At 43.2% G+C, this 23868-nt stretch overlaps 1 protein-coding gene and 2 long non-coding RNA genes across 9 annotated transcripts; 1 reads left to right on the plus strand and 2 right to left on the minus strand.

Moving 5' to 3' along the window:
* Nucleotides 1–210: 210 nt before the first annotated feature.
* Nucleotides 211–4246, minus strand: LOC127930813 (uncharacterized). Its single transcript, XR_008139585.1, has 7 exons — nucleotides 4228–4246; nucleotides 4132–4163; nucleotides 4070–4101; nucleotides 3317–3380; nucleotides 2651–2714; nucleotides 2362–2393; nucleotides 211–2154 (listed from the first exon to the last, which is right to left on the minus strand). It is a non-coding gene; the product is annotated as an uncharacterized LOC127930813 (long non-coding RNA).
* A 668-nt stretch (nucleotides 4247–4914) lies between these two features.
* Nucleotides 4915–23868, minus strand: LOC118385548 (TBC1 domain family member 13-like). Of its 2 annotated transcripts, XM_035772770.2 has the most exons (12): nucleotides 23609–23868; nucleotides 20970–21043; nucleotides 20842–20882; nucleotides 14331–14392; nucleotides 13552–13651; nucleotides 12628–12710; nucleotides 12207–12366; nucleotides 11536–11746; nucleotides 10040–10203; nucleotides 9595–9755; nucleotides 8644–8701; nucleotides 4915–8532 (listed from the first exon to the last, which is right to left on the minus strand). In XM_035772770.2, the coding sequence occupies exons 1-12, from the start codon at nucleotides 23629–23631 to the stop codon at nucleotides 8467–8469; spliced, it is 1203 nt and encodes a 400-aa protein (XP_035628663.1). In that variant the 5' UTR covers nucleotides 23632–23868; the 3' UTR covers nucleotides 4915–8466. The 2 variants fall into 2 exon arrangements, with proteins under 2 accessions (XP_035628663.1, XP_035628664.1); XM_035772771.2 differs by lacking the exons at nucleotides 20842–20882; nucleotides 20970–21043; nucleotides 23609–23868 and adding an exon at nucleotides 19435–20814.
* Nucleotides 14402–17560, plus strand: LOC127930812 (uncharacterized). 6 transcript variants are annotated; one of them, XR_008139583.1, is made up of 4 exons: nucleotides 14402–15718; nucleotides 15791–16051; nucleotides 16196–16339; nucleotides 17128–17560. It is a non-coding gene; the product is annotated as an uncharacterized LOC127930812 (long non-coding RNA). The 6 variants fall into 6 exon arrangements; XR_008139579.1 differs by having other exon boundaries at nucleotides 14402–15646; XR_008139580.1 differs by lacking the exon at nucleotides 15791–16051 and having other exon boundaries at nucleotides 14402–15763.

A 23868-nucleotide genomic window follows, 5' to 3' on the forward strand; every position in this document is an offset into this window, starting at 1 on the left:
ACACAACACACACACGCGCACACACAACACACAACACACAACACACACACACACACACACACACACACACACACACACACATGAAAAAGAACAAACACTTGTTATCAAGGGTGGATGCTTCTGATCCCCGCTTGAAAAAGCTACTTCAGTTTACGACATCCCTTCATCCAATGATGTCAGCAATAAAAATTATTATTATTAGAAAGAGACAAGAGTAAAGCTCGGCTTTAAGTAACCAGAGACGCTGGTGTTTTCCACCACACAAATACAAAACAGGTTAGACAATCAAGAAGACAATGAATTTATATACCAGAACATTCATTCCGACTCACTTTCTCACTCATCCCACCCGCCTCCCTAAAAAAAAAAAGACTAAAATCATTCTCTTGCACTTTTTGTCCAGGCACATGTGAGATGAGCAACCAAAAAAAAAGCAACCAAAAAGTACTGCTACAAGTTTACAAGAGCCTGCATGCGTTTTTGAATTGAGTGAATTGAAATCCATGGTTTTGTCCTCTCAGCTCTGTGAACACAGACGAGGTAGGAGATAAGAACAGAAAATGAATAATGCTGAACCAAACACCATGGGTGTTGACTTGCTTTGCCCTTCAATACATTCCTCTACAACAATTTGAGGGTCTTAAACCACTTCCTTTGTTCAGTTGCTTCCTTTATCTCATTTCCTTCATGTACACTGATCTGAGGACTTATTAGAAGAAACAATATTGTGGAAACCTATCCGGTCTGTTCACCGATCAGCATAAGGAAAGAAGACATTACATGGCAAGGAAGGGATTCAACTCCCTCCAGTTCGCCAGGGAAGATGTCGCTGGGATTAAGTCTCCCTTAGCTAAGAGCACTTCACGCACAAATTATCAATCTAAACCCTCTGTTCTCCAGTCTCTCCAATTTCACGAGCTATTAAACGGAAGGGGTGGGAGGAAGGAGTTTGTTTCAGAAACACTGGTTGTGCCAGGCAAGTACACATGCCACAATGCCATGCTTGCTATCCACCATGGACACCAAATCTTGTTGTTGGGTGAGAGAAGTAGCCATTTTGTCTGCATCACCCAGGTAGTCAACCAATCAGAATGATCATGACTGTAAAACAAAAATAAAAGGTTGCTACGGTTTTTCCCTGGACACCCTTTTGACTGGTAGCGCTTATCTTATGTAAAGGATTTTAAAGTTAGCAGGAGAGCAGCTGAACTTTCTGACTGGTCAGTTGTCTGAAAATGGGCCATAATGTCATGATGCCCATTACCAAGAACCAGATGGACAAAGTTCACATGGCTTTTTTTAAATCATTTTTATTGTGAAAGCAAATTACTCCCAAAAACCAACTTTGAAAATGGTTGAACTACTAGTGTCCTGCTTTTCCTAACCCACTTGTCTGCTATTCCTATACTTTGTATCGACTATGCATACTCTCCCTCTCTAGCCCTGTTATTCCACAATTATAGGAGCTTTTTGCCACATATAGGCTATACTGGTTGGCAGAGATGAGAGACCAGAGGCCGCGAGCTGCCTTCTGAAACAGTCTCCATATTGCTGTAAAACAGATTTTGTTAGAAGTCCAGAAAGGCGAGAGCCATGGGAATGATGGGAATGGGAATGATGGGAATGGGAATGATGGGAATGGGAATGATGGGAATGGGAATGATGGGAATGGGAATGATGGGAATGGGAATGATGGGAATGGGAATGATGGGAATGGGAATGATGGGAATGGGAATGATGGGAATGGGAATGATGGGAATGGGAATGATGGGAATGGGAATGATGGGAATGATGGAATGATGGGAATGGGAATGATGGGAATGATGGGAATGATGGGAATGGGAATGATGGGAATGGGAATGATGGGAATGGGAATGATGGGAATGGGAATGATGGGAATGGGAATGATGGGAATGATAATGATGGGAATGGGAATGATGGGAATGGGAATGATGGGAATGGGAATGATGGGAATGGGAATGATGGGAATGGGAATGATGAAAGAAGGGGGGAATACAGAGAAAAAAAATCACAATCGAGCAAGATAAGATGGAGAACAATAAATCATTAAATTGTTTGTGAATTACAGGAAGGTGAGACTATCCTTCTTTGTCATTGGTGGAGAATGTGTCACTGTTTATATACACACAACTCCTTCAGAAAGTCACTGTTTATATATACACAACTCCTTCAGAAAGTCACAGTTTATATACACAACTCCTTCAGAAAGTCAATGATGGAATGAAATGATGGGATATACACAACACCTTCAGAATGGGAGTCACTGTTGGGAACAACACCTTCAGAAAGTCTGTTTATATACACAACTCCTTCAGAAAGTCATGTTTATATACACAACACCTTCAGAAAGTCACAGTTTATATACACAACACCTTCAGGAAGTCACTGTTTAAACAACACCTTCAGAATCACAGTTTATATACACAACACCTTCAGGAAGTCACACAACTGAAAGTTGTATATACACAACACCTTCAGAAAGTCACTGTTTATATACACAACACCTTCAGAAAGTCCGAAAGTTTATATACACAACACCTTCAGGAAGTCATTGTTTATATACACAACACCTTTATATACAGGAAGTCACTGTTTATATACAACACCTTCAGGAAGTCACTGTTTACACCTTCAGGAAGTCACTGTTTATATACACAACACCTTCAGGAAGTCACTGTTTATATACACAACGCCTTCAGAAAGTCTGTTTATATACACAACACCTTCAGAAAGTCACTGTTTATATATACACAACACCTTCAGAAAGTCACTGTTTATATACACAACACCTTCAGAAAGTCAGTTTATATACACAACTCCTTCAGAAAGTCTGTTTATATACACAACACCTTCAGAAAGTCACTGTTTATATACACAACACCTTCAGAAAGTCACTGTTTATATACACAACACCTTCAGGAAGTCACTGTTTATATACACAACACCTTCAGGAAGTCACTGTTTATATACACAACACCTTCAGGAAGTCACTGTTTATATACACAACACCTTCAGAAAGTCACTGTTTATATACACAACTCCTTCAGAAAGTCACTGTTTATATACACAACTCCTTCAGAAAGTCACTGTTTATATACACAACTCCTTCAGAAAGTCACTGTTTATATACACAACTCCTTCAGAAAGTCTGTTTATATACACAACACCTTCAGAAAGTCACTGTTTATATACACAACACCTTCAGGAAGTCACTGTTTATATACACAACACCTTCAGGAAGTCACTGTTTATATACACAACACCTTCAGGAAGTCACTGTTTATATACACAACACCTTCAGGAAGTCACTGTTTATATACACAACACCTTCAGGAAGTCACTGTTTATATACACAACGCCTTCAGAAAGTCAGTTTATATACACAACTCCTTCAGAAAGTCTGTTTATATACACAACACCTTCAGGAAGTCACTGTTTATATACACAACACCTTCAGAAAGTCACGTTTATATACACAACGCCTTCAGGAAGTCTGTTTATATACACAACACCTTCAGGAAGTCACTGTTTATATACACAACACCTTCAGGAAGTCACTGTTTATATACACAACACCTTCAGAAAGTCACTGTTTATATACACAACACCTTCAGGAAGTCACTGTTTATATACACAACACCTTCAGGAAGTCACTGTTTATATACACAACACCTTCAGAAAGTCACTGTTTATATACACAACTCCTTCAGAAAGTCACTGTTTATATACACAACGCCTTCAGAAAGTCACTGTTTATATACACAACACCTTCAGAAAGTCAGTTTATATACACAACACCTTCAGAAAGTCACTGTTTATATACACAACACCTTCAGAAAGTCACTGTTTATATACACAACACCTTCAGAAAGTCAGTTTATATACACAACACCTTCAGAAAGTCAGTTTATATACACAACGCCTTCAGGAAGTCAGTTTATATACACAACGCCTTCAGGAAGTCACTGTTTATATACACAACACCTTCAGAAAGTCACTGTTTATATACACAACGCCTTCAGGAAGTCACTGTTTATATACACAACACCTTCAGGAAGTCACTGTTTATATACACAACGCCTTCAGAAAGTCAGTTTATATACACAACACCTTCAGGAAGTCACTGTTTATATACACAACACCTTCAGAAAGTCACTGTTTATATACACAACACCTTCAGAAAGTCACTGTTTATATACACAACACCTTCAGGAAGTCACTGTTTATATACACAACACCTTCAGAAAGTCAGTTTATATACACAACGCCTTCAGGAAGTGTGCACAGCCTTTTACTTGTTCAACCTCGTCTTGCTTGACAGCCTGATTTTAAAACAGATTCCATGTAGATTTTGTGTCACTGATCTACACACAACACCCCATCACTGCCAAGTGGATTTGTGTTAATAGAACACTCAATGAAAGGCTGAAATGTCTTGAGTCAATACGTATTCAACCCCATTGTTACGGGAAGCCTAAATAAGTTCAGGAGTAAACGTGCGCTTAACAAGTCACATAATAAGTGGCATGGACTCTCACTGTGTGCAATAATAGTGGTTAACATCGTTTTTTGAGTGACTACCTAATTTCTGTACCCCACACATACAATTAATTGTAAGGCCCCTCAAATCGAGTAGTTAATTTGAAGCACACACTCAACCGCAGAGACCGGGGAGATTTTTCAATTCCTCGCAAAAAAATGGTCTCCAATTGATATAAAAAAATCTAAATAAATAATCAGATGCTGAATATCCCTTTGAGCATCACGGTGAAGTTATTAAGCTTTGGATGGTGTATCAATACACCCAGTCACTACAAAGATACAGGCGTCCTTCCTAACTCAGTTGCCGGAGAGGAAGGAAACGGCTCACGGATTTCACCATGAGGCCAATGGTGACTTTAAAACAGTTACAGAGTTTAATGGCTGTGAAAGGAAAAAACTGAGGATGGATCAACAACATTGTAGTTACTCCACAAAACTAACCAAAATGACAGAGTGAAAAGAAGGAAGCCTGTACAGAATGGAAAAATATCCCAAAACATTTACATTTACATTTAAGTCATTTAGCAGACGCTCTTATCCAGAGCGACTTACAAATTGGTGCATACACCTTATGACAACCAGTGGAACAGCCACTTGCATCTAAATCTTGTTGTTTGCAACAAGGCACTTAAGTAATGTGGCAATAAATATGTTAAAGAAATTAACTTTTTGTTCTGAATACAAAGAGTAATGTTTGGGGAAAATCCAACACAACTCTGAAAGCCACTCTCAGCAAAGGGGAAGCCAACTCCATATTAATACCCATGATTTTGGAATGAGATGTTCAACGTGTCCACATACTTTTGGTCATGTAGTGTAGTCAACTTAATACCTCACTTTAGTACAATAATGCTACATTGAATTATAGTTAGTCACAGACTGTTAATTTGTACCAATTCCTGCCTAGGGGATTTGTCAGTTGGAGGATACCATCTTGCCAATGAAATAGTGTTAGAATGTAGAGTGCCATCGGAAAGTGTTCAGATCCCTTGACTTTTTCCACATCTTGTTTCGTTACAGCCTTATTCTAAAATTGGATTAAATAAAAATAAATCCTCAGCAATCTGCACACAATACCCCATAATGACAAAGTCGATAACAGTTTTTAGAATTTTTTGTAAATGTATTACAAATAAAAAAACAAATACATTATTTACTTAAGTATTCAGCCACTTTGCTATGAGACTTGAAATCCTGTTTCTATTGATCATCCTTGAGATGTTTCTACAACTTGATTGGAGTCCACCTGTGGTAAATTCAATTGATTGGATATGATTTGGAAAGGCACACACCTGTCTATATAAGGTCCCACAGTTGACAGTGCACGTCAGAGCAAAGACCAAGCCATGAGGTCGAAGGAATTGTCCACAGAACAGAGCTGAGACAGGATTGTGTCGAGGCACTGATCTAGGGAAGGGTACCAAAAAAAATGTCTGCAGCATTGAAGGTCCGCAAGAACACAGTGGCCTCCATCATTCTTAAAACGGAAGAAATTTGACCAAAGACTCTTCTTAGAGCCGTCCGCCCGGCCAAACTGAGCAATCGGGGGAGAAGGGACTTGGACAGGGAGATAACCAAGAACCCGATGATCACTCTGACAGAGCTCTAGAGTTCCTCTCTGGAGATGGGATAGCCTTCCAGAAGGACAACCATCTTGGCAGCATTCCCCCAATCAGGCCTTTATAGTAGAGCGGCCAGACGGAAGCCACTCAGTAAAAGGCACAACAGCCTGCTTGGAGTTTACCAAAAGGCACCTAAAGACTCTCAGACCATGAGTAACAACTCTTTGGTCTGATGAAACCAAGATTGAACTCTTTGGTCTGAATGCCAAGCATCACGTCTGGAGGAAACCTGGTACCATCCCTACGGTGAAGCATGATGGTGGCAGCATCATGCTGTGGGGATGTTTTTCACCAGCAGGGACTGGGAGACTAGTCAGGATCGAGGCAAAGATGAACGGAGCAAAGTACAGAGAGATTCTTGATGAAAACCTGCTCCATAGCGCTCAGGACCTCAGACTGGGCCGAACGTTCACCTCCCAACAGGACAACGACCCTAATCACACAGCCAAGACAACGCAAGAGTGGCTTCGGGACAAGTCTCTGAATGTCTTTGAGTGGCCCAGCCAGAGGCCGGACTTGAACCCGATCGAACATCTCTGGAGAGACCTGAAAATAGCTGTGCAGCGACGCTCCCCATCAAACCTGACAGAGCTTGAGAGGATCTGCAGAGAAGAATGGGAGAAACTCCCCAAATACAAGTGTGCCAAGCTTGTAGCGTCAGATCCAAGAAGACAAGGCTGTAATCGCTGCCAAAGGTGCTTCAATAAAGTACTGAGAAAAGGGTCTGAATAGTAATGTAAATGTGATTTGCAAACATTTCTAAAAACCTGTTTTTGCTTTGTCATTATGGGGTATTGTGTGTAGAATGAGAGGGAAAAAAACATTTAATCAATTTTAGAATAAGGCTGTAATGTTACAAAATGTGGAAAAGGTTAAGGGGTCTGAATACTTTCCAAATGTACTGTAGACCGAAATGGATGGCGATACTGGGGAGTGCCAAGAAATCTGAAACGCAAACAGTAAAAAGGTAACTGTTTCGTGAGCTGTATCATAATCATAATGATTAAATTATCATTACAAAGCCAGACATTCTCTGTGTACTTAACAAAGTATCACGTCCTACAGTTTGAAAAGGTACGTTTCAATGGTGTATTAACTCTTGTGGTAACTGTTAGCGTTTTGAGACCCAAAAAAAACAATAACACATTAAATGTTAGTGATTTTCAGTTGTCAGCTCTGTTATCTGTCAATTCCATTATCTGAGTACAGAAATGTTACCATAGCATTTTAATGTCATTAATTATACATATTTAGTTATTATCATCAATAATTTGTTCTCTCTAATTATCCAACAGTATGCAGAGCAAAATGTGTTTTACTTCACTTAACATGCCATTAATGTTCAGTTTATTATGCTTTACATGTGAACCACTTTTTTAATGCGACCAGAAATTACTCAAAATATATTAAGAAATGACTCAAAATATATTAAAAACTTGAATGCCCAATTTAATCTGACTGTTTTGTTTGCTAAGTAATGCCCTTACAATAAAATAGACCATCATCATCACTGTATCAATTTCCCCTAAGACTAGATTTAAGACAATCAAGGGTTAATTTCTTCGTTCATTAGCTTTTGGGCTAACGTATAAGCATGCACTTTGGGTTAGTGAGTAAGGTACGGGTTTCACACCCCATTCATTTGATACCAACATTTTGCAAAACATACATTAATATTGGAGATTCAAGTGGCTGGCTTTAAACTGGCCAGACTGAGTTTAACCGAAAACAAACAGAGGACCTTCACGTTTCAATTGCCCATTACCAAAGGCATATGATCCTAGTTACAATCTATACTCATTTTTTGTTGTGGTTAGACTTTACACGGTCTTATTACATTTCGTCTTTCGTACGAGCTCCACAATAAAAAATAACCATGTTCACATGTAAAAAATAACCAAACTGAAAGAAAGCGTACTATTAAAATAACCTCGGAGTGTTATAATAGCACTGACAAACGTTATAATGACGCTGTTGTTGGGTAACTGGTTTCTCTGCTTCATATATGTAGATTGTCATTTTTTTCAAGTTTTCAGTGCAAAAATAAATAGCTTGAACCCACACACCCTCTCTGAGAGAGTGGAAATACTGTCGGGCCGTGAGAGTGAGACAAGAAGACTAAGTATTTAGTTTGGTTGCTTTGAGGAAACTGTGCACCACCCCGGCACCAGGTGGCTTCCTCTCCCTCCCAGGGTGCAATGGGGCCTTGTTGTCACCTAGGATTACCAGTTTCAATGGTGCATCCCCCAAATCCAGGAGAGGGAGATAGGGGGAGGGGTGGCTATGAGCCACCCTGAAGCTCCTTGGCCTTGGCCAGGATGGTGTGGACATCTGAGATGGGGTAGTCCTGAAAAAGAACATGGACAATCAGTCAAATGTCAAATAAAACCTCCTTAGTTGTCCAAGCATGACCTATATTGGCCCCACTATTTGGATAGACCCTTTTAGATGGTCTTACCTGTAGCAGTCTCATGTTGACCGTGAAGTCTCCTGCCAGCAACTGATCTCGAATCAGTCTGAAACCACACAGGACAAGCATGCCAATCAGGACAGAAATAACAAACATAACATATTATACGGTAAGATCAAATTCCTATCCAAATCCATCCAAATTCAAGTCAATTCAGGAATTGCATTGCATTCCTAAAAAAAAAAAATCAACAGACTGAGGGAATTGGGTATGGGGTCCATCTGGAGTTATGGACACGGGTTTGTCCAGGGGGTAGTGGTTCATTGCTGGGCAGGACAGAAGGGGAAACTGTTAGGAATGTTATAAATAATGACTAAAGAATGTGTACATTTAAATAGAACTATAACTAATTAAACTCTACCCTGTTTTACAATATCTGATTAATAATGTTAGTTCATAAGAAAGAGGTTATGTAGCATGGATAAGGGGTAAGTGGAAATGATAACCATTGTGGAAGAAGGAATGTATGTGTGTGTCTAAAGTAAGCAAAGGGGATCATTAACCTATGTTTGAACCGACCCGGCTATAACTCTGGAGATAAAATAAGACAGCGAGAGCTCCTCCAGGCTTTCCTTATCTGGAACTGTCTGCTAAGGGGTAATAAACTATGGTGAGACTTCAGGAGTTAATCCAGATATACTGTGTCAGGTATGTGCGCTAGTGAGTTGGAATGAACTTTTGAAGCTGCTTTGTCCTGGTCGAGAGGAGGAGAGACATTTTATAACCTATGACGTCATATGTGATATATAAGCTGTTGTACAGGGTTCTATGAGCAGCTCTCCGAGAATAAATACTATTGGCTAATTTTGATAGACTGGTCTCTGTCCATTTTATGCAAATAAGGATCTTACAAATTCTTAGAAACAGACAGAGTGATTTAAATTGAATTGGTTAATGAACATATTTGGGAATTGTTAAATTCCTTTAACAGGAACTCACACGAGCATGGCGCAGCAGACCAGGATGAGGAAGTCGAAGCGGTCCTGGTCGGAGAAGAGCGTGTCCCAGATGCGGATGACGTCGGGCAGGAGGAACTCCTGGGACAGCAGCAGGGTCAACCAGCGGAAGGTGAAGTACTGAGGCTTGATGTTCTGCTCCTGCTGTTAGAGAGAAGGGAGAGGAAGAGGTTGAAAAATGTAACTAGCCTCCATCATTACTACAAACAAAACATTATCCCACTAAATGAAGTAATTTAACTAAATCCAACACACTTTTTGCAATTACATGAGAAAAATAAATAAATGTGCACCTTATACAAAATCTACCCCCCTTCCCAATCCATACGAACTTGTATCCTTTCAGAGCCGTGAAGGGGAGTTAACAAGGGCCTAGGGAAAGGGCCTAGGGATGGTTTTGGGACTGGACCCAAGAGGCCTTTGCTCACCAGTTTCATATAGAGGTCCATGTCCTTCTCTTTGAGCATGGAGTAGACGCTCTCCATCTTGTAGGTGATGCCGCACTGCGAGTCGTCCAGGCTCTTGATGAACATGTCCCGGTTCTCTGACATCAGGTTGGTGAAACAAAAGAAGGTGTCTGCCTCGGCGTGCTCTGATTGGTTGGACAGGCAAATCAGTCAGTCGATCAATCATGACCTGCCTAGTGTCAATTGTGTCTGTCTGTTCAACGACTGCCAGTCATTAAAATATACTATAGACAGTAACCATGTTTCCATCAACAGTTTTTTTGCAAGTAAAGTCATACCATATAAAAACAAATCAAGACAGGAAATAGGAAGTGTCGGTACAATTTAAAAAATGTCAGTCCTCCCGAGCGGCGTAGTGGTCTAAGGCTTGGCTGGGTTTTGGAGGACGCACGGCTCTCGACCTTCACCTCTCCCGAGTCCGTATGGGAGTTGTAATGATGGGACAATTGGATACCACAAAATTGGGGAGAAAAAGGGGTAAAAAAAAAAAATTATAATAATTTTGACAGAAAATTTGTTCGTTTGACATTGTGGGATCTTTTTGTGTCTGTAAAATTAATTATGCAACAAATTGGGGTGAAAACTATTTCTTGTGCAATTGTTGATAGAATAACTATCAAGTCGAGGTAGATTTGCAGTCATGCGATGCTATGTTGTGTAGTGGTCCGACTACGACTTGAAAAAGCATGCCGTTTATTTGGCTACAGATGAAATAAGATATGATGTACTTCATAGGATGGTGAATGTACACAGTGATGAGCTTGATGCTCAATTCCAATAAATATCCTGGGTCTGAATTTGTATGACATGTGACATGATGATCGGTGATTAGCATCCAATTAACAAATAAGAATGATCTTGATCTTATCCATCTCATCATACACCCGAACCTGTCCACTTTATCAGTGAACTGTTGTCTAGAGAGAAGACTCGGCAAGTTTGCCGTTTAATTGCCAACAATTTGTGATAAAACCATAGAGTGGAAAATGCCATGGAAACATACTGAACTGGTTTTTTATTCGTTGAGAACTTTAGAGCAAAACTGGTTTTTATGTGCATTACGTCATCACACATAGCCTTTTTAATAATATTTGCGTGCAAATCTGTTGCAGATTGGACTGAAATCTAGCTCGTAAAATAGTTCTTTAGAGGTGGCACAATAAATATCTGTAGATGAGATGGGAAGCATATGAAATGTTGGCCATCCCTCATTTGTCCTGTAGGTGGCAGTGCTAACTCAGCTTGATCCATTGCATCACAGAACATTAGAATTCTGATGCAGAAACCAGGGGAATGGGACTAAAATAGGGAAGTAGATGCAGGCAGCAGCAGATTGGGCTGCTGTTTGCGTTTAATACAATAGGAATTTATTTGTTCATCTGCACTAGAGATGAAAATGTGCCTTCTTCTATGCTCCCAAAATACACACGCACGAACACATCCCCTCCTGCACCCACCTTTCCACTCGTTGTTGGGGTCGGTGGCAAAGGTGTAGTAGATAGGGCCCACCACCTCGTTCATGCCCTGCACGTAGGCGATGCCCGGGTTGAGCTTGGCGTAGATGAACAAGATTCGCTCCACCACCTCCCAGTGTGCCTCGCAGCCGCTGGGCAGCACCTCGTACTCGTTGGACGGGTACAGGTTAAGGGCCTTGCCCGGGGAGCTCACCTGGAGATGGGGAGCGGAAAACAGAAGAAAGAATTAGGACCGGATGAGAAACCAGTCCTAGTTCTGAAAGCAGTTGAAGCACTACAGCTCTCGGCCATAGAAGACCATTGGAGGGACATCCAGTCAATTGTTATGGGATGGAAATGGACACAAACTTAAAACACCCATAAGTAAAATAAAGGTTATCGACCCATCATCGTCAAGCCAATACACTCACCTGGACCGTGCAGTACACACGCACCACTGCGTGCACATCATGACCGCATTGCTTAAAGCAGGAGAGGGGCATTGAACATAACACAGGGTGGTAGAGTCATCTGGATAGTGTTTCCCCTGGCATTACCGAAACAAGGTCACCCTGCTGCCTCCGGAAGTGGAGGCATGAACATTGACAGACCAATATGTCTGTTCATACACATAAAAAACTAAAACGCACACGACCCTCCCGCCTCTCACTCACATTGGTGACCCCGCTGCGGTTGCGGTCCACAGTTTGGGCCTTGAGGGTAGTCTGTTCCACACGGCGCCGGAGTGTCTCGTAGTCGTTCTGGGGATCCAGGATCAGCTGGCAGGGGTAGTCTGTTGGCCGCTGGAAGAACGCCATGTCGGGGTACAAGCGCCTGCCGTCATGAAATACATGAAGTACACTAGTTAGTGTATTCCTATGTGGAACATAAGGCTTCCACGAGAGAGCCACTGCTTCCAATCTTCTGCCTATTTGGAGATGGTATTACATGACTGGGTACTGGAATACATGACTTTAACTTAGACTTTAATCATCAGTCAAGATGCTCGCCCCTGCTCTAAAGGATGAGTGACTTAAAATACATGGAGATGCACCAAAGAAGTACCTAGCTGGTTGCCCAGGCAGTCAGACCTACCGAACATCTTTATCAATCTGTAGCAGCACCTCGTTGTTTCTGAAGTAGTTGTTCCACTTGCTGTCTGGGTTGGGGTTGAGAGGCTGAGAGATCGGGACAGATAGAAAGAGGGCATGATTAATGAATGTATGGGAGACTGATCTGTGAAAAAGGTTGGGGTTGAGAGGCTGAGAGATCGGGACAGATAGAAAGAGGGCATGATTAATGAATGTATGGGAGACTGATCTGTGAAAAAGGTTGGGGTTGAGAGGCTGAGAGATCGGGACAGATAGGAAGAGGGCATGATTAATGAATGTATGAGAGACTGATCTGTGAAAAGGTTGGGGTTGAGAGGCTGAGAGATCGGGACAGATAGAAAGAGGGCATGATTAATGAATGTATGGGAGACTGATCTGTGAAAAAGGTTGGGGTTGAGAGGCTGAGAGATCGGGACAGATAGAAAGAGGGCATGATTAATGAATGTATGGGAGACTGATCTGTGAAAAAGGTTGGGGTTGAGAGGCTGAGAGATCGGGACAGATAGAAAGAGGGCATGATTAATGAATGTATGGGAGACTGATCTGTGAAAAAGGTTGGGGTTGAGAGGCTGAGAGATCGGGACAGATAGAAAGAGGGCATGATTAATGAATGTATGGGAGACTGATCTGTGAAAAAGGTTGGGGTTGAGAGGCTGAGAGAGCGGGACAGATAGAAAGAGGGCATGATTAATGAATGTATGGGAGACTGATCTGTGAAAAAGGTTGGGGTTGAGAGGCTGAGAGAGCGGGACAGATAGAAAGAGGGCATGTTTAATGAACGTATGGGAGACTGATCTGTGAAAAATCATATATCCATTCGCTCAGACAGTCCAGTAGTGTGTATCCGAGTAGGAAATGTTAATATGCTGAGGGCAAAAAAGATAGGGAGAGGAGAGGGGAAACTCACGTGGTCCTCCATAGTCACGTCCTCTCTGGAGAGGCCCAGGTTGGCCTTAGCGATGCCTGGTTGGATGATCATCTCCTTTAGGAACTGGGAGTACACCTCCCTGTGGGTCACAAATACATACAATCATCTCTATGCCTGTGGGCAACCGCAGGAACCACTGAAACACCTAGTAGTTTCCTTTAAGGAGTTCAATTTGACTTGATTTTGACTTTGGGGTGAAAAGTCCTCAAAGATACAGCCATGATATCATGGAGACACCAACATATTTCTTATACTGACCCAATTCGCTCTGGTTTACATGAATTGACTAGGGGCTAGGCATTGTTTCTTGACAGGGCCAGTAAAGGCACTTCTGGCAGGATCAACCAAACACTATTTTAAGTATTTGAATAATGTCAGGGATGAGCCAATAGAAGCAGACGACAAGCATGACTCATCATCACCATCACTGTTTCCCGGGCCGAGCAGACCTGATATAGCTGTCCGGTGCTGGGTGTTGTGTTTTAGAGTGAGATTTTAAATCGGTCAGGTTCCATTATGACTCAGCTGTTTGTCTAGAAACACTCAAATCTAAGGGATTCAAAACTAAACTCCAGTCGGGACAGGAGTGATATACTTGACTAAGAACTGCTTAGCTACCAAGGTATAATTCAGGCATAGATGGAAGTCTTGAGCAGTAGATGTTTTCATGCACTTTATACACAGAGTACAAAACATGTCCAGTAATCTCCTCCTGTTGACAAAGAGGAGTCCACCAGCACTGTTGGAGACATTTGTACCTCTGCTTTTTGAGGAAGGACTCCCATATTATCTGGTCCAAAGGCAGGTAATTGAGCAGGACCTGGAAACATTGAAGCAAGTCATCAGAAATGTCAATCCCAACCATTCACAGAAACGGTTAGAACAACAGGCTTGAACTAATACTACATCTAAGGCTAATGCTACATACTGTAGATCAGGTGTTAAACAAAAGGCTTGCAAGCTGAATCCGGCCCGTGACACATTTCCATCCAGCCCACGCAATTACTTGGGTTGTCAATTCATTTTGGCCCGCCTCCATACCACCCCGATGCACTGCATTGCATACGTGCTGTACGCCAAAAGGCAGTGCATTGCCACAGACACACTCCTCCTCCCAGATCCACACACAAGCCAAATCGCTGCATCATATCGTCACTAATGGCCAAAAAACATTTGAACAGTAGCCTAGACTCAATTACAAGAAGTCAATGTGCGGGGGTAAAGGTTAGTCAAGGTAATTTGTACATGTAGGTAGGGGTGAAGTGACTATGCATAGATAATAAACAGTGAGTAGCAGCAAGGTAAAAACAAATGGAGGGGGAGGGTGTCAATGTAAATAGTCTGGGTGACCATCTGATTAATTGTTCAGCAGCCGTATGGCTTGGGGGTTGAAGCTGTTAAGGAGCCTTTTGGACCTAGACTTGGCGCTCCTGTACCGCTTGCCGTGCGGTAGCAGAGAGAACAGTCTATGACAGTCTTGGACAATTTTTGGGGCCTTTCTCTGACACCACCTGGTATAGTCCCTGGATGGCAGGAAGCTCGGCCCCAGTAATGTACTGGGCTGTAGACCCTCTGTACTGCCTTCCGATCAGTTGCCACACCAGGCGGTAATACAACCGGTCAGGATGCTCTCGATGGAGCAGCTGTGGGACTTTGAGGAACTGAGGATCCGTGCCAAATCTTTTTCAGTCTCCCGAGGGGGAAAAGGTGTTGTCGTGCCCTCTCCACAACTGTCTTGGTGTGTTTGGACCAGGATAGTTTGTTGGTGATGTGGAATCCAAAAGAACTTGAAACTCTCGACCCGGTCCACTTGAGTCCTGTCGATGTTAATGGCGGCATGTACGGCCCTACTTTTCTTATAGTCCACAATCAGCTCCTTTGACTTGCTCACATTGAGAGAGCGGTTGTTGTCCTGGCACCACCCGGCCAGGTCTCCGATCTCCTCCCTGTAGGCTGTCTCATCGTTGAGGGAGAGGTTGTTGTCCTGGCACCACACTGCCAGGTCTCCGATCTCCTCCCTGTAGGCTGTCTCATCGTTGAGGGAGAGGTTGTTGTCCTGGCACCACACTGCCAGGTCTCTGATCTCCTCCCTGTAGGCTGTCTCATCGTTGAGGGAGAGGTTGTTGTCCTGGCACCACACTGCCAGGTCTCCGATCTCCTCCCTGTAGGCTGTCTCATCGTTGAGGGAGAGGTTGTTGTCCTGGCACCACCCGGCCAGGTCTCCGATCTCCTCCCTGTAGGCTGTCTCATCGTTGAGGGAGAGGTTGTTGTCCTGGCACCACACTGCCAGGTCTCCGATCTCCTCCCTGTAGGCTGTCTCATCGTTGAGGGAGAGGTTGTTGTCCTGGCACCACACTGCCAGGTCTCCGATCTCCTCCCTGTAGGCTGTCTCATCGTTGAGGGAGAGGTTGTTGTCCTGGCACCACACTGCCAGGTCTCCGATCTCCTCCCTGTAGGCTGTCTCATCGTTGAGGGAGAGGTTGTTGTCCTGGCACCACACTGCCAGGTCTCCGATCTCCCCCTGTAGGCTGTCTCATCGTTGAGGGAGAGGTTGTTGTCCTGGCACCACACTGCCAGGTCTCCGATCCTCCTCCCTGTAGGCTGTCTCATCGTTGAGGGAGAGGTTGTTGTCCTGGCACCACACTGCCAGGTCTCCGATCTCCTCCCTGTAGGCTGTCTCATCGTTGAGGGAGAGGTTGTTGTCCTGGCACCACACTGCCAGGTCTCCGATCTCCTCCCTGTAGGCTGTCTCATCGTTGAGGGAGAGGTTGTTGTCCTGGCACCACACTGCCAGGTCTCCGATCTCCTCCCTGTAGGCTCTCATCGTTGAGGGAGAGGTTGTTGTCCTGGCACCACACTGCCAGGTCTCCGATCTCCTCCCTGTAGGCTGTCTCATCGTTGAGGGAGAGGTTGTTGTCCTGGCACCACACTGCCAGGTCTCCGATCTCCTCCCTGTAGGCTGTCTCATCGTTGAGGGAGAGGTTGTTGTCCTGGCACCACACTGCCAGGTCTCCGATCTCCTCCCTGTAGGCTGTCTCATCGTTGAGGGAGAGGTTGTTGTCCTGGCACCACACTGCCAGGTCTCCGATCTCCTCCCTGTAGGCTGTCTCATCGTTGAGGGAGAGGTTGTTGTCCTGGCACCACACTGCCAGGTCTCCGATCTCCTCCCTGTAGGCTGTCTCATCGTTGAGGGAGAGGTTGTTGTCCTGGCACCACACTGCCAGGTCTCCGATCTCCTCCCTGTAGGCTGTCTCATCGTTGAGGGAGAGGTTGTTGTCCTGGCACCACACTGCCAGGTCTCCGATCTCCTCCCTGTAGGCTGTCTCATCGTTGAGGGAGAGGTTGTTGTCCTGGCACCACACTGCCAGGTCTCCGATCTCCTCCCTGTAGGCTGTCTCATCGTTGAGGGAGAGGTTGTTGTCCTGGCACCACACTGCCAGGTCTCCGATCTCCTCCCTGTAGGCTGTCTCATCGTTGAGGGAGAGGTTGTTGTCCTGGCACCACACTGCCAGGTCTCCGATCTCCTCCCTGTAGGCTCTCATCGTTGAGGGAGAGGTTGTTGTCCTGGCACCACACTGCCAGGTCTCCGATCTCCTCCCTGTAGGCTGTCTCATCGTTGAGGGAGAGGTTGTTGTCCTGGCACCACACTGCCAGGTCTCTGATCTCCTCCCTGTAGGCTGTCTCATCGTTGAGGGAGAGGTTGTTGTCCTGGCACCACACTGCCAGGTCTCTGATCTCCTCCCTGTAGGCTGTCTCATCGTTGAGGGAGAGGTTGTTGTCCTGGCACCACACTGCCAGGTCTCCGATCTCCTTCCTGTCTCATCGCTGTCGGTGATCTGGCCTATGACTGTTGTGTCGTCAGCAAACTTAATGATTCGAATTTGGCCATGCAGTCATGGGTGAACAGGGAGTACAGGTGGGGACTAAGCACGCACCCGAGGGGCCCCAGCGTGGCAGATGTGTTGTTGCCTACCCTTACCACCTGGGGGCGACCCGTCAGCAAGTCCAGGATCCAGTTTCAGAGGGAGGTGGTTATTCCCAGGGTCCTTAGCTTAGTGATGAGCTTTGAGGGTACTATGGAGTTGAACGCTGAGCTGTAGTCAATGAATAGCATTCTCACAAAGGTGTTCCTTTTGTCCAGGTGGGAAAGGGCTGTGTGGAGTGAGATTGAGACATCTGTGGATCTGTTGGGGCGGTATGCGAATTGTAGTGGGTCTAGGGTTTCTGGCATGATGGTGTTGATAATGGGCCATGACAATCCTTTCAAACCACTTTATGGCTACCGAAGTGAGTGCTACGGGGCGGTAATCATTTAGGCAGGTTACAGTCGCAATTTTGGGCACATGGTGGTCTGTTTGAAAAGTAGGTATTGCAGACTCGGTCAGGGAGAGGTTGAAAATGTCAATAAAGACACTTGCCAGTTGGTCCGCGCATGCTTTGAGTACACATGGCTTGTTGCGAACTGTGTGAAGACCATTTCTTCCTAACAAAGACCGTAATTAATTTGTCAGAATTGTACATAATTATGATATAACATTGAAGGTTGTGCAATGTAACAGCAATATTTAGACTGAGAGATGCCACCCGTTAGATAACATACCAAACGGTTCCATATTTCACTGAAAGAATAAATGTTTTATTTTTGAAATTATAGTTTCTGGATTTGACCATATTCATGACCTAAGGCTCGTATTTCTGTGTTTATTCTAATTAAGTCTATGATTTGATATTTGATAAAGCAGTCTGACTGAGCGGAGGTAGGCAGCAGCAGGCTCGTAAGTATTCATTCAAACAGCACTTCAATGCTTGAAGCACAGCCTTGTTTATGACTTCAAGCCTATCAACTCCAGAGATTAGGCTGTCAATACTATAGTGCCTATAAGAACATCTAATAGTCAAAGGTATATGAAATACAAATGGTATTGAGAGAAATAGTCCCTTAATTCCTGTAATAACTACAACCTAAAACGTCTTACCTGGGAATATTGAAGACTCAAAGGAACCACCAGCTTTCATATGTTCTCATGTTCTGTGCAAGGAACTGAAACATTAGCTTTTTTACATAGCACATATTGCACTTTTACTTTCTTCTCCAACACTTTGTTTTTGCATTATTTAAACCAAATTGAACATGTTTCATTATTTATTTGAGACTAAATTGTTTTGATGTATTATATTAAGTTAAAATAAAAGTGTTCATTCAGTATTGTTGTAATTGTCATTATTACAAATATAAAATCGGCATCAGCTTTTTTGGGTCCTCCAATAATCGGTATCGGCGTTGAAAAATCATAATCGGTCGACCTCTAATCTGCGTCATCTGACCACTTCTGTATTGAGCGAGTCACTGGTATTTCCTTCTTTAGTTTTTGCTTGCAAGCAGGAGGTTAGAATTCTGATCAGATTTGCCAAATGGAGGGCGAGGGAGAGCTTTGTATGCGTCTCTTGTGTGTGGAGTAAAGGTGGTCGAGAGTTGTATTTCTCCTCTGGTTACACGTGACATGCTGGTAGAACTGAAATGAGGTCAAGTGGATTTAAGTTTGACTGCATTAAAGTCCACGTCCACTAGGAGCGTCGCTTCTGGATGTATCTTTTTCTTGTTCGCTTATGGCCTTATACAACTCGTTGAGTGGGGTCTTAGTGCCAGCATCGGTTTGTTGAGTGCCAGCATCCGTTTGTGGTGGTAAATAGATGGCTACGAATAATATAGATATGAACTCTCTTGGTAGATAGTGTGGTCTAGAGCTTTTCATGAGGTATTCTACCTCAGGCGAGCAATACCTCGTGACTTCTTTAATATTAGACATGGGGCACCACCAGCAGTTACTGACAAATAGACACACACCCCCACCCCCGTCTTACCAGACATAGCTGCTCTGTCCTGCCGAGAAAAGGAGAAGCCAGCCAGCTCTGTATTGTCCATGTTATTATTCAGCCAAGTCTCGGTGAAACACAAGATACAGTTTATAATGTCCCATTGGTAGTTGATAGTTTTAATCGTAGAGCGTCCAGTTTGTTTTCCAATGATTTTGGCCAATAATGACGTTGGCCAATATTACAGAGGGTAGTGGTGGTTTACTCATTCGCCAATTAATTCTCACAAGGCACCCAGACCTCCGCCCCCTGTATTTCCATATTTTCTTCACACGAATGATGGGGATTTGGGCCTTGTCTTGACAAAGCAGTATATCCTTCGAGTCAGACTCATTAAAGAAAAAATCTTCGTCCAGTGTGAGGTGAGTAACAGCTGTTCTGATGTCCAGAAGCTCTTTTCGGTCATAAGAGACGGTAGCAGCAACATTATGTACAAAATAAGTTACAAAAAAACTGGAAAAACAAACAAAATAGCAGTTTGTTAGGAGCCTGTAAAACAGCAGCCATCCCCTTCAGCGCCATTATCATCTACAAATTGAGCTCAGGTGCATCCTGTTTCCATTGATCATCCTTAAAATGTTTCTACAACTTGGGAGTCCTGTAGTAAATCCAATTGATTGGACAGGACTTAGAAAGGCACACACATGTCTATATAAAGCTTCATAGTTTTCAGTGCATGTCAGAGTAAAAACCAAGCCATGAGGTCGAAGGAATTGTCCGTAGAGCTCCGAGACAGGATTGTGTCGAGGCACAGATCTGGGGAAGGCTACCAACATTTTTCTGCTGCATTGAAGGTCCCCAAAAGACAGTGGCCTCCATCATTCCTACGGTGAAGCATGGTGGTGGCAGCATCCTGCTGTGGGGATGTTTTTCAGCGGCAGGAACTGAGAGACTAGACAGGATAGAGGGAAAGATGAACGGAGCAAAGTACAGAGAGATCCTTGATGAAAACTTGCTCCAGAACGCTCAGGATCTCAGATTAGGTTGAAGGTTCACCTTCCAACAGGACAACGACCCTAAGCACACAGCCAAGACAACAAACAAGTGGCTTCGGGACAAGTCTCTGAATGTCCTTGAGTGACCCAGCCAGAGCCAGGAGAAGCTCCCCAAATTCAGGTGTGTCAAGCTTGTAGCATCTTACCCAAGTAGACTCAAGGCTGTAATCACTTCCAAAGGTGCTTCAATAAAATACAGACTAAAAAGTCTGAATACTTGTGCAAATTTGATATCATTTTTTTTTGCTTTGTCATTATGGGGTATTGTGTGTAGATTGATGAAATAATTTTTCATCCATTTTAGAATAAGGCTGTAGAGTAACAAAATGTGAAAAAAGTCAAGGGGTCTGAATACTTTCCGAATGCACTCTGTCTATTAAAGGGCTGTGGAGTAACTCACTTTCCAGCATAGTGCACGGATGCCTCCTTCAAACGGGATACCTGGAGAGAGATAGGAAACATGAACATGTGTTCAGAAAATATGGAAAAATACATCGTTTTTATGGTGAAAGCAAAGTTCTGGCTTACCGCTGAAGCAAAGTTCCCGAAGCACCTTTAAGTCAAGCTTATCTTCACTCAAGGCCACCTTGAACTCCTGGATCCTTCATTTGCACAAGAAAGGAAAAAAATAACATCTCAAAGTAGGTTGTGTTGTAAGAGGCATATTGTTTGTTGCATTCATGGTAGATCATAAAAGAATGCCTCCCATCGAGAATGAGGAAGGTAGCATTCCTATAATGCCTCGTTCAGATTATTACACATGCAGCAGACAGACATAAACAATACAGGACTGGGTGTTCTGATTGGGTAGACTAATGTGTTTACTGTGACAACCACAAATAAAGGAGGAGGATAGGATACAAAAAGATTTGCAAAACACATTATTTTCGTGTCACAATCTACAAAGGGCTGCACGGTTCCATTTGTTTACCTAGTGCATTGACTGTGTGTGTGTGTGTGTGTGTGTGTGGGGGGGGTCAAATCATGTGCCCAGAAAAGGAGGGGGGTACCTATAGCCATAGACACCCATAGCAACATCATTAAGTAGTTCAACTTCCACCCTAGACAACTGCTAAGTATACGGTCTTTGACATTCTGATTTACCAACACAACCTGCTCCAACTGTTCTTATGGTACAACATAACATACAAAATGGAGGGACTTGGTCAAAGTACCCCTTTATTGTTTTGTAACACTGCTGAATTACTCATTCAAACTGCAGTACTGCCACTAGCCTATTCACTGAAACATCCTTCTTCTACAGCTGGACTGCATGGAGACAGTGACACCTATGTGCTCCCATGATCAATGTGGGCTGTCCTGCTGTTATGAGCAGCTGACTATCCAGCCAAATCACAGGACCCATTGATGTGGTGGTTAGGCTGCATTACCACCACCAGGAAAAGAAGATTCTCCCAGAGGAACTCAAAATAGATCGGGCGGACTGATTGTGATTTAGCCCCCCAAAAAACCTCAAAGGCCTAGACTATACAGCAGACAGTAAGTAGGTTATAGGCTACAGCAGGTCTTATAGAAAGAAGTGTGTGTAGAACTGACAGGATTCAACATCAGAGAGTTGTGTCCATTCTTAAATACACCATATCTGTGATATTCAGATTTTTGTTCTAACCTACAGAACCAAATAAAGAGTTACTTGATTTCAATCTAGTATGCCTTTCTCCTGTAATAGCAATTTCTCTTTCCTATTCTCTTTCCTATTCCCTTTCCCATTCTCTTTCCCATTCTCTTTCCTATTCTCTTTCCTATTCTCTTTCCTATTCCCTTTCCCATTCTCTTTCCTATTCTCTTTCCTATTCTCTTTCCTATTCCCTTTCCCATTCTCTTTCCTATTCCCTATTCTCTTTCCTATTCTCTTTCCTATTCTCTTTCCTATTCTCTTTCCTATTCCCTTTCCCATTCTCTTTCCTATTCTCTTTCCTATTCCCTTTCCTATTCTCTTTCCTATTCTCTTTCCTGTTCTCTTTCCTGTTCTCTTTCCTTGACTTCACCAGCAGCTACATCCTGTTTGTCATGGCTCTCTGGAAAACTGCAGATGATCAGCAAAGTTACTCAGCTTGGGGCTATTCAAAGGGAAGACAGTTCATCTGTTTTTTTTTTTAATCAAACACCAGTGCTCACGAGACACCAGCCCTGACCTCAGATCATTAACGAACACCAGGCAAAAGTGCTTTGCTGTCACAGTTAAACCATAACTTTGATTGGCCTTCATAACATTGGATCCAGTCTTTTCCTGGAACAAGAAAGTCCAGAAGCATGAGTGAATAGTAGCCTAAACGCCAGGGAAGCTTTATAATGAGTAACCTTCACCTTCTTCCAACTTAGCCTTGCAGCAAAGGCTACTGTTTGATAACTGCCAAATAGCGGAAGTGTAAATATATTTAATACAAGTGCATTAGTGCGTCCTGCTTTGAACTGCCCTCGTCTCGCAAGAATTTCAAAGGATGTCCTGTTATTATGTCCATTGCATAGGCCAAATGTTATGCAATAGGCTATATAGCAACATTGCATCTTGAGTAGACTAGTTTGTACTTCTCCCTGTATTTGGAGCTTATAATTAACATGAAGTCCAATGCAACGCACAGGTTTGACTGACTCGTTTAAAAGGGTCTCCAGTTTGTTGTGATCATTTGATCAGTGGAGAATGTGTGCATGATGTTAACAACATTGCTTAGTTGCATAATTGTATATGATGAATTAGGTAGCTAGCGGCAGTTCTGCATTACCTCTTAGTCCTTTCATAATGTTTGCCACTACATCGTTCATTAACACCTCGAATTAAATTCTCATTTTGGGAGTGGACTGCTTGAGCCTATGAATGAGCCAGCTAGCTTGAGCAGATAGCTAGGAAACATGTTTTCCATTCAAGCGGATTGGAATGTAAAAACATTGTCTGCAGTGTAGTACAGGTCAATGAAGCTGACAGTTTCCTCGACGTTGCTAGCAGATGATTTCCCATTTCCTCGAGACAACGCAATGGTCAGAGGTGGTTAGTTAACGTCAGTTTACAGGGCTTTCAGAGTCCACCACCTCATAATCCACGACCAATTACAGTGAACATTTACGGTAGACAAACAGAGCTAGATCACATTTAATCGAATGTGTTATTATGGCCTACTTTCCATGTATAAATCAAATCTACAGCTCACCTGATTCTGTAAGAACTAGACATGTTGGATGAATCCAAAAGCAAGACCCGTGTGCCACAAGAAAAATACTCCGGTGGTGAAACATCCGCAACGAGACTTGGGAAAGATTAGTTTGCTGTTTGCTTTCAGATCTCACCTGCAAATTTCATTTGAAAAAAAAAAGCAGGTGTATTTCTCTTGCAATCAAACTTATAAAAGTTTGACTGAAAATATGAACATGAATATTTGAAAAACACTATTTCCGACTGTTCTCTCAATGT

Source organism: Oncorhynchus keta, chromosome 6 (genome assembly GCF_023373465.1).
Source record: "Oncorhynchus keta strain PuntledgeMale-10-30-2019 chromosome 6, Oket_V2, whole genome shotgun sequence".
Lineage (NCBI taxonomy): Eukaryota > Metazoa > Chordata > Actinopteri > Salmoniformes > Salmonidae > Oncorhynchus > Oncorhynchus keta.

Bases quoted from the DNA above. Each gene is read 5' to 3' on its own strand.
- LOC118385548 (XM_035772770.2), bottom strand. From the start codon at position 23,631: ATGTCTAGTTCTTACAGAATCAG. The intron at 21,044-23,608 runs GTGAGCTGTAGA...GTGCAAATGAAG, and splicing joins TCTAGTTCTTACAGAATCAG to GATCCAGGAGTTCAAGGTGG. The intron at 8,702-9,594 runs GTGAGTTCCTGT...GTGTGGTTTCAG, and splicing joins GTCTGCTGCGCCATGCTCGT to ACTGATTCGAGATCAGTTGC.